General features: G+C 41.6%; 1 protein-coding gene across 3 annotated transcripts in view; it reads right to left on the bottom strand.

Moving 5' to 3' along the window:
* Nucleotides 1-363: 363 nt before the first annotated feature.
* si:ch211-220f16.2 (golgin subfamily B member 1) overlaps nucleotides 364-17,420 on the bottom strand; it is a 36,429-nt gene continuing 19,372 nt past the window's right edge. For all 3 annotated transcript variants that reach the window (XM_051378684.1, XM_051378685.1, XM_051378686.1), the window contains exons 21-29: nucleotides 12,952-17,394; nucleotides 5,534-5,616; nucleotides 4,846-4,882; nucleotides 4,526-4,672; nucleotides 4,188-4,310; nucleotides 3,737-3,834; nucleotides 3,535-3,627; nucleotides 3,270-3,384; nucleotides 364-2,510 (exon numbers count right to left, since the gene is read on the bottom strand). In XM_051378684.1, the coding sequence (XP_051234644.1) occupies nucleotides 2,352-2,510; nucleotides 3,270-3,384; nucleotides 3,535-3,627; nucleotides 3,737-3,834; nucleotides 4,188-4,310; nucleotides 4,526-4,672; nucleotides 4,846-4,882; nucleotides 5,534-5,616; nucleotides 12,952-17,394 (5,298 nt within the window). In that variant the 3' untranslated portion in view covers nucleotides 364-2,351. The remainder of the gene's footprint in view (nucleotides 2,511-3,269; nucleotides 3,385-3,534; nucleotides 3,628-3,736; nucleotides 3,835-4,187; nucleotides 4,311-4,525; nucleotides 4,673-4,845; nucleotides 4,883-5,533; nucleotides 5,617-12,951; nucleotides 17,395-17,420) is intronic.

The raw sequence follows: 17,420 nt of genomic DNA, 5'->3' as shown, positions 1-17,420 counted from the left end.
ACATCCAATCAACTGAGCTTGCCTCAGGCGAACAATCGAGTTCCAGAGATATCTCCAGGATAATCAGATCTGTCAGGCTGCACCTGAGTTACTGAGTTCACTGTTTGGGTTCATTGTTCAGTTTATCAGCTGTTCTCTACTGTAATGGTCATTATTGACAGAATATGAAATATCGGTATGTCACTCTTAATGATAGAAAATGACTTTGTTAAGGAACAAAGTTGCGAATCGCTGATGTAGGAGACAATGTTTGAGCTCTATTATAACCATTTTAACATTTAGCCGTCTGTTTTATCCAATTCGAAGCAACAATCTGACAGCTGAGACAGTAAAATACACATCATACATTCGGGCAAAACCAAGAAAAGTTCAATAAGCTTTATTAAATTTCTTTCCAGATGGGTAAAGGGGGATCTGAAAAAGTTCACCTCGGACACAGTATTGCACCAAGTTAAGCTTAATGTCATCAAAAGGCCAACAGCGTCAACTATCTCTTAAAAATAGAGGCAGCAGAGAAAATATGCCATCTGAACATTTTTCAGTAGTTTACTTTTTTTCATAAATAGATTCAGCTCATCGTTTTGTCCGTCAATCACACCTTTATGTACAGATCATTAGGACAAAGTAGCACAAACTCATCAGCAACCATTTATATTTCTACAAAACAGATCAATTAACGAGCCAGAAAGCATCTGTTACACTTTATTCTACTTTCTCTCAGAGATCTCATCTTTTATATATATATATATATATATTTCTGGCTTATTAATCGACCTCCTTTTGTGAAAACCCGTCTCTTACCGGCCACATTTTCAAACTCCAAACAATCAAGAAGAAATGTACAAGTCTTCAAACATCAGGCGGAAGATAGAAATGTGTATATACAAACATACAGTCCATAATAGATACTGTACAGCACACTTTCTGAGGAGGATGCACACATAAATACAGAGACATCTTAAATACATACAGTGTGTACTTTTCAGGTCCATTCACAAACTGTGACACCGGAGAACCTGCAGACTTTTTAAAAAGCATCGTCTCCCACCATCTTTAACGGGCGTGAGAGCACTTATTCAAACGGCCAAGGTGAGAACACAAACACCTTTGGCTTTACAGTTAAAGGGAACAGGAGGGAGTGGGAGGGGTGTAGTGCTTCTGCGCTTACATGAGATGATTATATACACATTCGGAGTTTCAGTGCATAGTTTTTAACTCAGCATCACGATTATGTGCAAGGTATGAAACCAGGCAGGCGAGAGAGAGCAGCAGCTGGTGCCCATATCTGTGATTTGCATGTAAAGCAAACAGTTACTGACAGACGGGATGTTTGCATGTTTGTTCCCAGCTCGGGGAAACAAGGTGAAGAGTGAAAACAAGACTTATACGGTAGTGTCAACCCAGAGTGGATATGGCTTTCTGCACCTTCTTAGGCTTTAACGTAGGAGTTCATTCTGAAACTCCACCGACTGGAGGACTTTCCTCGTCTCCAAGACAAACTGTAGGCAACACGCTTAAATAACGGATCCTTCCTAAGTCCCGCCCCTTTGGGAACCTCGTCAACTTCCTCCTTTCCTGTACTGATAGATATGCTATATGCTAGGCTAATCTATGCTGAAAAAATAACCACACTTTGAAGATGGTTAAAAGATAAACGCCACATATAAAGTATATAGCCACATCTTAAGTTAGCTAATGTTAGAAAAATGCTAGCTAGCTAATTTACATCAATTGTTAGCTTGCTAATAGCTTCTGTTTAGCTAACAGATGTAAGTAGCTAACTAACGATTCGTGTAGATTAGTTAGCTAGTGACTATGTCACTATATGTCACTTTTATCTTTTAACCATCTTCAAAATGTGGTTGTCTTTTCAACATACATTAGCCTAGCATATAGCATATCTAAGTACAGGAAAGGAGGAAGCTGATCGATGCTTGCACAACTGTGATTGGGGCGCAGAGCAAAAAGGGGGCGGGACTAAGGAAGGGTCTGCTTCTGGAGGAAAGAAGGGGAGACTCGTGCTTTAAGGCTTGATTTACATTACAACATTTAAATAAAAAACTCTCAGTTGTAGTTAATAACCTCACTGTGTTCAGTCTCGCAAAACCACAGATAAATAAAAAGGACATTACAACTAGCAGAGGATTGCGTCAGCCACCTCGCCGTCGTTGCTATCCGTCCATCTAGCAGAGCGTGATGTCATCGACTGAGCAGGTAAGGTGACGTAACGCGACATTAAGGAGGACAGGTGGGACCTGTGAACGGCTGTACGTGTGCCGGCTTTAGTGTTTTCCCAAGCTTTAAACACAGATGGAATATAAAAAATGCTGGAATTTCCCAGTGTGACCTTCTTACAGGGCACCAGTGAGGCACATGAGGACGAGCACGTGTATTGTGAGCAGGTAGGCCAGAAAGAAATATCGAGAGCGGGCGCGGCTCGTCAACAGCCTGGAGAAGTAGAGGCTCCGCCCTCTGATCCACCGTCGGCACGCCACCATGCCGCCTTTCACCTGCAGGCACAAACACGGTCAGATAAACCGCCTCCGACCATATCAGGATACAGTACAATGTTAGTCGTCACTAGCTTTTTTTTTGTATTTCCCAGGTTGGTTTTCTTGTCCCTAACCACCGACACGGACAAGGAAACACTGAAATTGTTAAAAAAGAAGCCTATTAAGGGTGTATGATTGCTAAAATTATAAGTAAATACATAATACAGACAGAGAATTGTATGAAAAGTTCCATAAACGAAATTATCTGCTCAAAATTAATCAAAATCTCTGGTTTTACACAAACTTCCTACAGTTACTGTTTGGGGTCATTGTACAGTTTTAAATATAATAGGAAATATCCATAAAATATGTCACTGAGTCGGCTCTCCTTTAAGGAAAAACGTTGGAATAGATTAAGAATTTCAGATCTTCATACATTTTTGATAACACATATTCTGAACTGTTAAAATATTGATTGGAACATAAAAATAGAAAAATGATAATCTGTTGCTTTTTTTGGTCGAGTATTGTCACAATTAAATATCGGATGATACAGAAATGGCTGTATCTTAAAAACTGTAAGGAGTTATATCAAATGTTTGGTATCACTGGATTCAGAACTTCAGCTTCAACTCTGACTACTCTACCAGACTCTACCAGACCAAACGCAGCCTCTGATGCTGACATAGCTCAGTAATAGCTGTTACTCATTAATGGGTTAATTGAAAGAATAAAGACTAATTATATGGAAAAAAATGAATAAAGTCTGTTATGTACCTTCCGTGTTATTAAAGGCTGGTTCGGGTTGAGACTGAGAGCTTCCCACTCTTCCTCTGTTTCCATCTCGATACTGAAGTCTCTCTGACCGTCTCTGGACGCGCTGGAACCAACGCTGCAAATTAAAGACCTTTTAAAAAAGGATCTGCACTGTTGGATGTGTGTGTGTGTGTGTGTGTGTGTGTGTGTGTGTGTGTGTGTGTGTGTGTGTGTGTGTGTGTGTGTGTGTGTGTGTGTGAGATAACTGACTGAAGTTGGGTCTCACCTCTTTGCTCTGTCCTCAGAGAGACGCAGAGCCTCCTCAGCTGTCTCTCTCCTGGCTCTCTCATCGGCCAGACTCTGCTCCACCTCGAGCAGCCTGAAAAACAAACAAACAAACAAACAAACACGTTAATAAACGCAACCATTTATTCAAATAAACATCTGTAAGAGAACAGAACTACACAGAGAAGATATCGTCTCTTCACCTTTCTTGGAGCTGAGCGGCTTCAGCAGTTTCAGCAGTCATGGAGTTGTTGGTCCTCTCCTGGGGGGCTCCAGGTGCAACCTCAGCATATACTGACCCCTGGTGGTAGAGATGAAGCAGTACAGGTAAACAGAGGGAAGGCTTTTTTTGTTTTAAGATTGTTTTTACAGCACTGTTTAACTTTATCACGCAGAGACAGGAAACAACGGGAGAGGCAGAGTGTGAGGAGCAGATTCTGACACAGATCTGTTTATATCACTTTAATACCACAAGGACAAATGTGGCCACAGTGCGACTTCATGAAAATGTCTCAGTTAATAAGGACAAAACTCTCATAAATAATAAATAATCTGAATAAAATAAACTGATGTCAGAATAAATATGGATATAAGAAACAGAACCAGAACCAGAACCAGTGTCAACATAAGCAGCACATGTTTAGGATTACGTACCTGAGCCTGGCCTTGCACCTGGCCTTCCAGCCAGTCGCAGCGGTTCTGGGTGTCCCTCAGGGTTTGGGAAACGGCCCTCAGCTGAGCAGCAACAGTGCCTTTCTCCTCCACTACCTGCTGCAACTGGGGGGGGCTTATATTTAATGTGTTTTAACCTCAAAGAAATGCTTTCATTCTTACATTTCAGAGGTTAAATCTTTAGCAGAAAAAAGCTAAAATCTATGAACAGAACAGTCGTATAATCCAACAGCTTGCCGACATCTCACAGCAACTTCAGTTTGTGTAGACACTGCTGACGTTTTAGCTGCACATTCAGATGTGCTCTGCTGTTTTAATACCTTAGAGTTGAGCTGCTGGAAGTACTGGTCTCGTTGCTGCATCTCATACATGCAGCGCTGCAGGTCTCTGTGGAGCTGGTACCTCTCTGCCTCCAACCGACTCACCACCTCGTCCGCTCCACTCTGACCTGCCAGGACGACCGTCTCCTGTTGGATGGAGGGAAAAAATAAGATATAGCATTATACATAGCAACAAATCCTAGCATCTCCTAATTTTCAAACAGCACCTTTAGGAGTATTAAAATGTGCACAGATGAGAACAATACTGCGTTCATACTGCGTACCACACAAGAGTCATACAATTCAGATGTATAACTCACCTTGACTGGCAGCGGGTCCTTCCTCTCTGTGTCAGACCTACATGACACAAAAAGTATCATAAGCAAAAATGTGTTGATCTTTTCCACGTGTACCATCCACAGTTGTTTCCATGCCAACACACAGAAACAGTGGGCTGACAAAATGAACGCAGCAGGTGCTTTAAACAGTTTGGAAAAATATCAAACCTTCTTCCAGTTGCCAAGGTATGTGACACCTTTTCTCGTTTCTGTTGCATTGAAAAGCCTTTGAGCCAACATGTTACAGATACTAACCCTGAGAGGCAGCTGGACTCGTGAGATCATGAAGTCAAGAGATCAAGCAAGAAGATCTTGCCAGGCTTCAAGCTATGTGCCTGTGTTTGAACCACAGTGGTTCGGACCAGTCAGCGCCATATGAGGAACTACAGGCAGCTACAGGATGAGCTACCGGCGTGGTTTATCGCTAGTTGTGTGTGACGACGTGTGTGAGAAATGCAACTGCTGCTAAATAGGTTAGCATAGATGCTGCTAGCGTCAGTTATATCAGCACTATGAAGAGTAATTCTTCATGAAAAAAGGAAAGAACGACACTGCAAGCTTTTCTCAATGGAAAAGATGTTTCCTCTCTTCTCCCGACTGACAGATAATTAGAATTATAACAATTATTTTGGCCGGGGTAATTGAAATGTTCATATTGTCCAGCGCCTACCTCAGATCTGCTGGTTCTTTCTGGTAGCTGCTGATTTCTCCTTCAGGTGACACTCCGTCAGTTTGCATCCTCTGCTTCGTCTCCTGAAATAGCGGGGGAAAAAATAGCAGAAGAAAGTCTTCAGTTAAATATATAAAACAATTTATCTTAAAAAAGCTATCAAACAGAGAATGTCACAGACACCAGAACATGTGCATCCCAACAAAACGAATACCATGCAACTGAAAGCAATGGTACGTATTAAAACCAAACTAACTTGACCCTGCATGCTTTCCACAAGATGAAACACAGCAGAGAGATGAAGCGCAAGCAACAGCCAAACTCAAATCACAGCTGATGACTTGACTTACCGCTCCATCCTTCTCATTCTGGAGGGCGCTGACGCCACTTCCTTTTGACTTTTCCACACTCATGGAGGTGACAGTCTCTGGGGGAGTTGAGCCTTGCCTGGACTCAACCACTCTTTTGGCCCCACTCAACTCATCCATCAACCTGTCACGATCATTTTGGAGGCTGGCCATGGATCTGGAGAATGCTGCCAGCTGCCTGCTGTACGTGCTATTTTCCAGGACAACCTGCTTCAGTTCCCTCTCCTTCTCTGACAAAGCCTTCGTCAGCTCATCCAACAACTTGTTCAGCTCTGTGTGCGCGTCTTTGCTCTCTAAAGCCTTTAATTTATGAACAAGGACATCCCTCTCTTTGGAAAACATCGCCAAGTCAGAGGTGGCATCCTGCAGACTGCGCTCCACCTTGTTCAAGGCTGCCTGAGTCTCTCTGAGTTCTTCATCATATCTGTTTCTCAGGGTCTTGAAATCTTCAATGAGCTGATCTCTGTCATTCTGCAAAGCAGCCATGGCTTTGCACAGGGACTCATTTTGAGCCCTCATTTCTTTGCTTTGCGTTTTGGCCTCTGATAACTGTTGCTCCATTTCGAGTTGGTCTTTTGCGAGCTCTGCCACCCTTTGATCAGCCGTCTCCCGCTCGTTTCTCATCAGCTCCACCTCGTGCTCGAAGGCGTCCAGCTCGCTGTTGTATTTGTCCTCAGCTTCAGCCAGCTTTTTGTCTGTTTCGTTTTCCACCAGCTGCATTTTTTCCTTGAGCTCATCAATAAAAACTTTCTGAGCAATAAGTTTTTGCTGGAGGTCATTACACTCAGCTGCTTTGGCTGCCACAGCTTCCTGCAAATCGGCAATCACTTTGCCTTCATTTGTCGTGGCTCTCTCCTTTTTTAGAGTTAATATATTAGCTTCCTGTGTGGACACCTGAGCTATAAGTTTAGAAATCTCTGCTTTTAAAGTAATGCTTGCCTCTTCTTCCTTTCGGAGTTCCAACCGAGACTCTCTGTGCTGCTTTTCAGCTGCAGCCTTTTGGTTTTCAAGGTTTTTGATCACATCCTGCTGCTTCTTCAGAAGCACCTTCAACTGGTTGTCCTTCAGGAACAAAACCTGATTCAGATCTTCTCTGTACCGAACCAGTTGTGCCCTGAGCATAGCGTTTTCTGAATTGAGATCATCCATTTGATGCAACAGCTTTCTTATTTCATGTTTAAGGCCTTTAGTGGCACCACCTTCCCCGTCAGGAGAGCCCTCTTTACCCGTTAAGCCTAACTGACTCTTTGCTTCAAGTATTCTGTATTCTGACATCAGTCGCTCCCGTTCACTCTGTAAAGACACCATCGAGTTCTTGAACGACTCCATCTTAGCAGCCATCTGCTCCTTTTCCTGGGTAGACCTGTTGACTTTGATTTGCAGACTTTTGACCTTGGCTTCAAGCCCTCTTAGCTCTTTGTCAGCTTTTTCTCTTTGGTAGCGCGATGATGTTAACCTGTCCTCGTACACTGCTACCTGGGAGCGATAATTAGCCTGGAGTTGTTCTAGATATCCTGACATCTGTCCGTCTCTACAGGACAGCAAGGACGAGATCTCAGCATCTTTGCTCTGGAGGAGTGTTTTCAGTTGCAGAGAAATTCCCTCCTGCTTCTCAAAGTCAGCCTGAAGTTTGTCATTTTGAGACTGTAAAAGCAGCAGCTGAGCATCAGAGTCTGCATTCATCTTCTCCATTTGCTGGAGATTTAGCTGCATTTGGGAAATTGCATCTTCTTTGTCAGCAAGTTGTCGGTTCAGTGTGTTTTTATCTTGTTCTATTCTTTCAAGGTGAGCACTGAGTTCCTTTACCTGCAAAGACATCAGCTCCACAGTCTCAGTCAGTTCAGCGTTGCTTGCGCTCATGACAAACAGCTGTCTCTGTTGAGCAGCGGCAGCAACAGAGTACTCATTGAGCGTCCTCTCCAGTCTTGACTTGGTCACTCGTAGCTCATTCACCTCTTTGTCTTTCACCCTCATGTCTTCGAGGAATCGTTTGATCACGAAACCCTGTTCAAGGAGCTGGTTATCCTTCTCGTTTAACGTCTTTTGGTATAAACCGTTCCAAAGCTTGGCAGCTTCTGCACCTTGAGGGGTGGTAGATAAAGCAGACAGCTTGGCTTCATTAGTTTCAGCTGCTCTTTTCAGAGTATTCATCTGTAGATCTTGAGAGTCCAGTTGCTGCCTCAGTTCATTCACTTTTTGACTTTCTTTATCTTTTAACTCCTTGAGGTCCTCTATCTGTTGCTGTAACACAAATTGATTCTCCATGTAAGAATTGAATTGTTTCTCATCTATATTTTGTAGTGATTTTGTTTTCTCCGTGCCCTGATCCTCAGACTTTTTACTTGTCTGTGATATCTCCAGGGCCAGCTGGTCTCTTTCAGACTCGACACTCAAAATCCTTTCTGTGGCCTGCTGGAGGAGATTCTTGTGCGTAATTAGCTCAGCTTCAACTTGTTTATTTCTCTCTTCTAAAACCAATATTTTCTCTGAGCTTTTCTTCAGTTCTTTCTCTAAGTTTTCAAAAGCTGACTGTGAGATCTTCAAAGAACTCTCTAAATCTAAAATCAGTTCCTGGTATTTAATGCAGTTTTGCTGCAACTGATTTATCTCCTGGTGCTTTTCCTTGAGGAGCTCTTGCAGCTCTTTCTTCACGTTCTTGGTGCCCTCGTTTCCTCTCTGAACTGTCTTGAGTTTCTCCTCAAACTCTCGGACTAATTTGAGCTGCTCCTCCTCTTTTTCTTGACGAACTTGATTACTCATCTCTTTACTAGCCACCAATTGAGAGGACAGCTGCATGTTTTGGGCTTGCAAAACAGTGACAGACTCAGTCAGTTCATCAATCCTTTCAGAGTTTTTGAGGATCACAGTTTCCAAATATTCATTTTCATTTTTCACCTTGTCTGAAATCTCTTGAACATTTTCAAGCTCCTCCTGCAGAAGAGACTTATCATCCTCCAAGATTCTCACCTTCTCATTTAAGCTAATAGTCTCTTGGCTGTGTCTGTTAATAATGTCTTTGAGCTCTTTAATGACATCGTCTTTCTCTCCCAACTGCAATTCATGGTCATTTTGTATCTTCTCAATTCTTTCAGACAGATTTTGCTTCTCCTTTTGTAGCAAGTTGTTGATTTCCAATTGAGCACTGAGTTCTGTTTTCTGGGCCTCAATCTGGGCAGTCAGTGAATTGTTCAAACTGAGTGCTTCATCAAGTTTAAGTTGCATGTTGTCTGTGTATGTATTGGATTCCAAGTGCTTCTTTTCCAATGAACAGCTAGATTCTTCAAGCTTCTCTGCCAGTTGGTTGTTTTCAGCCTGTAATTCAGTAAGTTTCTCTCTGAGATCCTCTGATGACTCTTTAAGTTTGCAAATCTCATCCTCCAACTGTTGATTTCTATCAGTCAGCTCGCGCGTCGCCATTTTGTGGTTTTCTTCAAGCTCAGTCAGCTCTTCTCTAGCTTTCTGATTCTGTTCCTCCAGCTCTTCAATCTTCTGCCTTTTCTCTTTGGAAAATTTGTGCATCCTCTCTTTAATTCTTCCATTTTCTTCCTCCATCTCTCTAGCTTGCTTCTCTAAATTCTCCATCTCTGTCTCTTGTTTGTGGATTTTTCTGAGGGCTTCCTGTCGCTCTCTTTTGGCCCCCTCCAAAAGCTGTCTCATCTTATCCATTTCACTGCTAACATTTTCATAAGCTTGTAAAAGAGACTCATACTCTTGTTTCAGCTCAGCGTGTTTCGACCTCCACTTGGACAGCTCGTCTGTTTGGGAGTCCTTAAGAGATTCAAGCTGGCATGAAAAAGCTTGTTTCTGCTGGGTGATGTTTTCTATGGTTAGTTTCAAGCTGTCACAGGCTGCTGATAGGCTGCGATTATCATTGAGGATGCCATCAACTTGGGTGCTGAGCTTGTCCTTTTCCTTGTTCAGAGATGACACAGAGTTTTCTAGGTCTGTATTTTGTTGTTTCAACTTTAGCACTGATGACTCCAGAGCAAAGCCCTCGGCTTCTTTAGCTTCATGTTTGGCTGACAGCTTTTCTACTTCCTCCTTGAGTGTTGCATTTTCCTTCAACAATTCTTTCCTTGAAACTAAAGCTGCTTGAAGTTTCCTGGTTAGAAGAGCAATTTTGCTTTGGTTGTCCTGATCATTCATTTTTGTGCTATCTTCTCGAGATTTCTGAAACTCACCAGCCTCAGTTCTCATCCTTTCAATGGCAATTTCATGTGTTTTAATTTGCTGCTGTAATTGAAGCTCAAGTGCAGCAATTAGTTCTTCTTTTTCTGAAAGTTGAGCCTGAGAAACTAGCAAAGCATCAGCTTTCTCCTTTAGTTTCACTTCAAAGTTTTCAGCACATTTGCGAGACAAACCGACCTCTTCTTTAACATCTTGTTTGACGTACATTTCAGCCATCTTTACTTTCTTTGACTCCTTCAGTTGCCCATTCAGTGCAGTTACCTCATCCTTGAGTTCATCAATTAATCTGTAAGCATTTTCTTTTTCTTGCTTTAATAAATTCAAATTCCTTTGATTTTCAGTACAATGCAGTTGTGCTTTTTCAAGCTCCTCAGTGAGCTGCTGTTGCATTTCTGCTAATGTATTTTGGATGTTTAAAACCTCCAAAGATTTCTGTGAAACTAAAGCAACTGCTGTCTCAAGTTCCACTTTCATTAGATTACTTTGCTCCAAAAGAGTCCTGTTTTCTTCCATCAAGAGTTGATATTTTTCTTCATTTGCTTTCATTTGTTCCAGTGCACTATCAGAGATGCTTAGCCGAGTCTCCAAAGCAATGTTTTCACTAAATAATGCTTGCTTCTCCTGTTCGGTCTTCAGCTCAGCAACTTTAATAGTTTCCTGATATTTCTCAGCTTCTTCTGTTTTCTGTTTTACTTCTGCACAAGCTTTCTCTAAGTCACTCTCCGCCATTTTAAGTTTTGATTTCAAAGCGTCTGCTCTTTGCTCCATGACAACAAGAGCCTCATCTTTACTTGCCATCTCAAGAGACATGCTCTCAAATTTGGATTTAACATTTTCTAGCTCTGTTTGCAAGGTTGATAGAGAATGGCACTGACTCTCTTTCTCAGCCAGAGACATCTTCAGATCTTGTAGAGTTTTATTCCTCTCCTCAACAAGCTGCCTTAAAGTGTCCAGTTCATCTTGATCAGACAAAGAGGTTTTACGGAGGTCTTCCAGTTCCCTGACCTTCTCATCAAAGCTTAACTGGACAGCATTCAGCTCATTCGTCTGCTGACAGCGTTGTTCCAGGAGAGCCTTGTAGTCGTCTTTCAGTTCCGCTAGTTCTTGAGTTAATTTCTTTTCATTTTCTTGAGCTTTCTTCATAGTCTCCTTGCGTGCCAGCAAGGCAGCCTGGGCCTTTTTCTGCAGCATCGCCTTTTCAAGCTTCATCTGCGCAAGCTCATTTTCTAAGTCGACAGCAGTGGCAGTGGAGGAAGATTTATCTTTTAACTCATCTTTATATGTCTTGATTTCACTTTGAAGCTCATCTAATTTCTGCATCCAGTTGTTTTTGTCCTGCTCAAATGCTTCTTCTTTCTCAGCAGCACTAGACTGCAGCTGCTCAATAAAGTAGCTTTTCTCACTTAGTGTTTGCAAAGATTCTGACAAACACACTTCTTTCTCATTTAATGTGGCTTGCAAAATTTGTTTTTCTGACTGTAATTGTTGTTCAAGTCTTTCACTTTCAGTTTTGTGTTCAATAATCTCTCCTTCTTTCTCAATAATTTTCTTTTCAAGAAGAGAAACGTTCTCTTCATACATTTTTGCAGCAGCTTGAGCTTGATTTGTTACTTCCTGTAACTGATTCTGTAAAAGTGAAACCTCTGCTTTACTGTTCATGCTCTCTTCCTTTTGGTTTTCATATTGCTCTATTTTTTTCAACAGATCTTTTCTTACAATTAGAGCAGCTTGAAGCTTTTTCTTTACGGCATCTTTTTCTTTGGATACCTTTGCTAGTTCACTCTTTATGGCATCCTTTTCTTTAATCAGCTCAAACATCTCTGAATTCTTAGTTTCAATTTCACTCTGAGAGCGTGAAATACGTCCCTCTAACTGCTGAGAAATCTCTTCAAACTTCTTCATGGAGGTTTTGTGTTCTTGCTCCATGGCTTCTAACTGTGCTATTAGAGATGTTTTTTCCTCACTGAGTTTCATTCTTTCATTTGAGGCAGATTCTATGACTTGGGCGATGGATGCATCTTTATCCCTCAGCTGCTGACTAAGTCCAGCAAGTAATTCCTTCTGCTGACTTATCTGAATGCTCATACAGTTGATTTGTTCATCTTTTGCTTGTGATACACTGTGTAAAGAAGAGTGTTTGACAGTAACTTCTTTCACTTTCTCTAATTCAGCATTTAGCTGAGTCTGCAGATGCTCTACCATCTCTTGCAAAAGAGCAACTTGATGACCCTTCTCATCATTACTCCTCTCTCCTTCAGTAAGTGTGTTCTGTGTTCTTTGCAACTGTGTGACAGTTTTATCAAGCTCATTTTTCAAAGCATCTACCTCTGACTGATGACTTTCTTGTAATTGTTTTATCATGTCCTGTATAGAGGCCTTTTCTTTATTTAAGGCAACTGATCTCTCAGATGCGGTTGGTGGGAAGACAAAGGAATCTTTATCAGAATCATTTCTAAGTATAAGATTTTGTAACTCGTGTTCTGCAGCTTTTAGAGCCTGTTGCAAATTATTGTTTTCACGATCCTTTTCCTGGACAGATGCTAAAACCTTCTCAAGTTGAATCCTGGATGCTGACGCCTCCAACTCTTTTGCGCTCAGCTGATCAGAACCCTGTCTAATTGCAGAGGAAGCCTTAGCTAGTTTCTCCTGCAAACTGTCCAAATCTTGCTTCAAAGCATTAACTTTAACATCTTTAGATTTCATTTCATTTTCAACACTTTTCAATTGTTCTGCAAGTAGATTTTTATCCTGTTTTTCTCCATCCAGAACTAACAGCCACTCCTTCTCAGAGTCCTGCAGAATTTGCTCTATCTTTTGAATGTTTTCTTTTAATCGAGAAAGTTCTTCATCTTTGGCACTAACCTTTGCTTGAAGGCTCTCCTTCTCGGACATCATTTTCTCCGCTGTTTCGTTCATGCTGCTGGACTGCTGCTTCATTTGAATCTGCAGCTCCCCCTGCGATGCCCATATTTGATGATGTCTCCTTTCCAGCTCTTCCTTCTCTGCAAAAACTTTTCTAACTTCCTCTTGCAAATGTGTGTTTTCATTACTGACTGCACTAAGAAGCTTCTGGTGCTCTTCCTTTGACAAACTAATCTCCTCATTTAGCCTCTTATTCTGCTCTTCTAGTCTCTGCATTTCCGAAACCAGCTGAGACGCGTGTTTGGCCTGCGACGTGAATTGACTGTTAATTGCATGGAGAGCCATTTCTCTCTGCTCAAGGTTTTCTGTCAGTGCATTCATCTGTGCCACAACTTGAAGATGTTGTGATTTCAGTCTTTCTATTTCAACAGTCAGCAGTGACACGCTTGCTTGATGAGAAGCAAAAGCTTCCTCTTTTTCCTTTGAAAGACTGGAGTTTAAGTCTTCTGTTTTCTCAAGTTTGTGATGGATCACTGATAACTCATTTCTCAGTGTTTCTATAGTGGTCTTTGCTGTCTGATGTTCGTTATTGGTATCATCCAATAACCTCCGAAGGTTTGACATCTCATCAGTCCTTTGAGACAGTTGCTTTCTTGTATCTTGCAACTCCTCTAAGTTAGTTGCATATTTCTCCTGTAGATTATTAAAGGCACTTTGTGTTTCTTCGGCTGACTTTTTGAGGTTTTCAGACTCACTGGACAGTAACTGAATTTGACTCTGAAGCTGTGACACCAACTCTGTGCTTTCCATGAACTGAGTTTTGAAGAGGAAAGCCTCATCTGCTCTTCTTTGAATATCCTGAAGAGACTTCGATTGGTCCAAAAGAGCTGCATCTTTTTCATCCAAGGCCCTTTTCAGATTTTCCACTTCAGATATCTGTACTTGGAGGGTGTTGTTGAGCTTGGTGACTGATTCTTCAAGGTGTGAAATCTGCTCTTTCAAGCTCTCACACTCGGCCTCTTTGGCTTGTAGATTTGAATTGAGGTTTTCAACAGCAGTGGAAGATTGACTTTTATATTCAAGACTTGACTGTTCTTTTTTCACCAAAGTACTTTTCAGTACAGATGACTCTGAAGTAAGACTGTCAACTTGACCTCGGAGTTTACAGACAGAATCTTCAAGCTCTGAAACTTTGGCACTTAAACTGACATTGTCATCTGTTTTCTGTTTCAGCTGCTCCTCCTGTGCAGCAATCCTACTGTTGAGCTGCTCAATCAAAGTCTCATGCTGTTGCAGGCATTCATCTTTTCTTTGCACAATCGAATGGAGGCTATCCTTCTCTATGCATGCTGTTTTGAGAAATGTGACTTCTTCGTGTGCTTTTGACAGCTCTGTAATCGTTTTCTGAAATTCAGATTTTAATTTTGTATTCTGCTCGTTGAGTGCTTGAATGTTGTCTTTAAAATCAATTATCTCTGCTTTCCTCTGGTCCTCCTCCTGTGTCAGCTGAGAGTTTTCTGCCGTGAGTTTTTGCACAGCCGTCTTTAGGTTGGTAATTTCAACCTCCATTTCTGCGGCATTCTCATTCATCGCACCAAGCTGACTGCTGAGTGAAATCACTGATTCGCTTCGTTTATTCAGCTCATCTTTGTGGTTTTGAAGCTCATTTGTTACTTCTTTTAATGTCTGTTCTTTTTGCTCTATCTGCTGTTTGGCCTCCAAGCACTTTTGTCTGAGTGACTCTACCTCACCCTGCATCTGTGATAGGAGGGTTTTCTGTTGCATGACTTCATTCTGATACATGCTACATTCTTCTGCTTTCTGCTGAAACATCGTGTCTTTCTCCATTAGCCCTGACTTGAGGACAGATCCTTGTTCCTGAAGCATGGATACTGTATCCTGAAGTTGCAGCAGTTGGTTCTGCTGAGCTTCCAACTGTGAACTCTGTTCTGACACTGTTTGCTTATTCTCATTCAAGGACTTGCTGAGTTGACCAACTTGCTTTTGTAAGCCATCAACTTGCTCTCGTAGACTTTGAAGTTGTTCTTCTCTCTCTGATAATGTTTTTGATAGATTGGCACATTCACTTGTTTTCTCAAGCAAACCCGCAGAGTTTGACAGTTCGCTTTCATTGAGGATTCTTTTTAATTCATCTGCTGCAATAGTAAGCGTCTCCTTTTCCTTTAACAGGCCGTCAATTATTTTCTGATTCTCTGAGATTTGAATTTCAAGCCGAGAGTTTAGTTCAGAAGCTGATTTGATGTTCTGTGCTAACTCCTCTTGTAGTTTCTGATTATTTTCTGTTAGGATGCTAATCTTAACATTAAAACTGGAGTTCTGTTCAAGAGTCGCTTTAAGCTGTCCATCGAGATCAGACAGAACCTGTGTTTGCTGAGCAAGCTGCTTTTCTCTGGTTTCACAGGCAGTACGAAGTTGGTGGTTTTCTTGAGTCACTGCCTGGATGTGGCTGTTTAGGTTAGCTAACTCTGTTTGCCTCACCTCTGCTTCAGACTCAAGCTTTCTGGCATTTTCTTCCATGACAGTTATTTGGTCACTCAGAGACTTAACAGTCTTGTTTGTATCATTCAGTTTGTCTTTGTGTTTTTGACACTGCTGTTTCAAAATTTTCAACTTTTCCTCTCTCTCTTTAATTTGCTGGCGCAGTTGTGAGCATTCTCCATTAAGTGATGCAGTTTCTTCTTGTAGCTTAGATACAACATTTTTCTGCTGTGTGACTTCATTTTGCAAACTGTGATTTTCTTTCAACACTGTATCCTTCTCCATTAAGCCAGACTTCAGACTGCATTCCTGTTCTCGAAGCAGAGATATTGTTTCCTGAAGTTGCGTTTGCTGGTTTTGTTGGGCCTCTAGTTGTCCTCGAAGATCATTTACAGTCTGCTCTTTTTCTGCCACGTCATGCTGGAGCTGGTCTGCCTTAGAAGTCAAGGTTTGCACTTGTTCTTGCAGTTGTGTCACGTTCTCCTCCCTTTCCCTGAGTAACTGGTTGAGTTTACTACATTCATTTGTTTTTTCCAGCAGAATCTCTGAGTTTGAGTGTGTGCTTTGCTCAAGAACTCTATTTAACTCATTAGTACGAACAGTCAGTTCCTCTTTATCTTTTTGTAGCCCTTCAATTATTGTGTTGTTTTGTGAATGCTGCGTTTCAAACATGGATACGTTGGCTTGCAATGATTCCTTTTCAGCTGTAACTTCTGAAATAGTTTTTACACTTTCAGTAAGTTCTAGTTCAAGTCTCTCTTTCTCTTCTGTAAGGCGATGTACTTGACTCTCAAGACTGCTGTTAAGTTCAAGAGCAGAAGCAACCTTTTCACTAAGTTGATATACATTCTGCGTCTGAAGCTCAAGCTCCTTAGTCAGTCCTTCAAGTTTTTCTTGCAGATGCTTTTTCTCAGTCTTCATGCCTTTTAATAGGCCCTTGAGTTTGGAGATGTTTTCAGATTTGCTTTGAAGTTCATTGCTCAACTTCTCATTTTCTGAATCCCGGACTTTCAATTCAGTGTTGAATTTCTGCCTCTCGTCCTCGGCCTGTTTATCAGTTGCCTTCAGTTGGTTTTCCAGTGACGCAATGGTTTCTAGTTTCTCTATCATCTCCTTTTTGATGTGCTCCTCACTCTGTACTTGCCCTTCTAATTGTTTGGACAACGTCTGCATTTCATTATTGTATTTTTCCACCTGTGCCAGAAGTTTATTCTGTTCATCCTTAAATGATTTTAGCTCTTTTTCATATGTCTGTTCTTTATCATTAAGTTGTTGCTGTAGTTGCTCATTACTTGTATTTTTGTCCTTGAGCTGGACAACAAGTCCTTCTGTCTCTTGGAGCTTTTGGTTGGATAAAGTCAGCTGTTCCTTTAGGGAAGTGATGTGTGATTCACATTCAGACAGATGATTACGGTGGTTCACAATCTGTTTCTGGACTTGCCCTCGAAGGTCCTGAATAGTTTTCTTGTCTTCTTCAGTCTGCTTTATCAGAAGTTCCACCTCAGCCATTTTAGACTCTCTTTCCTCTTTGGCCTTGACCAACTCCATCTCAGTATCCTTGAGGTTCCCGACTAGCTCTGCGATCTTGCTATCCAGGGTTTGCTGGTCTGAATTCTGTGACTCTCGGATAATCATGGCCTCCCGCTCAGCCTTACTCAGCGCATTTTCTACATGAACCAGGTTCTCTTCTTTGAGTTTGAGCTCCTGCTTCAGCACTGTGACCTGTTCAGCATATTCCGCCACGTTACTGGAAAGGGTTGATATCTCTTTGTCCTTTTCCAATAGGGTATCTTTCAGACTATCAATTTCCCTCTCACAGCTTTGAAGGTCATGAATGAGTTGGGCTCGTTCCTCCAGGTAAGCTGTGTTTAGTTTGTCCAGCTCTTCGTTTGTCTGATCGAGTTCAGTTTGTAAAGTTTCTATGGTGACTTCCTGCTTTTGTGTCTGAAAATCAAGAGATAAAGAACAAT

Source organism: Dicentrarchus labrax, unplaced genomic scaffold (genome assembly GCF_905237075.1).
Source record: "Dicentrarchus labrax unplaced genomic scaffold, dlabrax2021, whole genome shotgun sequence".
Taxonomy (NCBI): Eukaryota; Metazoa; Chordata; class Actinopteri; family Moronidae; genus Dicentrarchus; species Dicentrarchus labrax.
Note: the sequence above shows the minus strand (reverse complement) of the source record. Positions and strands in the feature narration are given on the sequence as shown.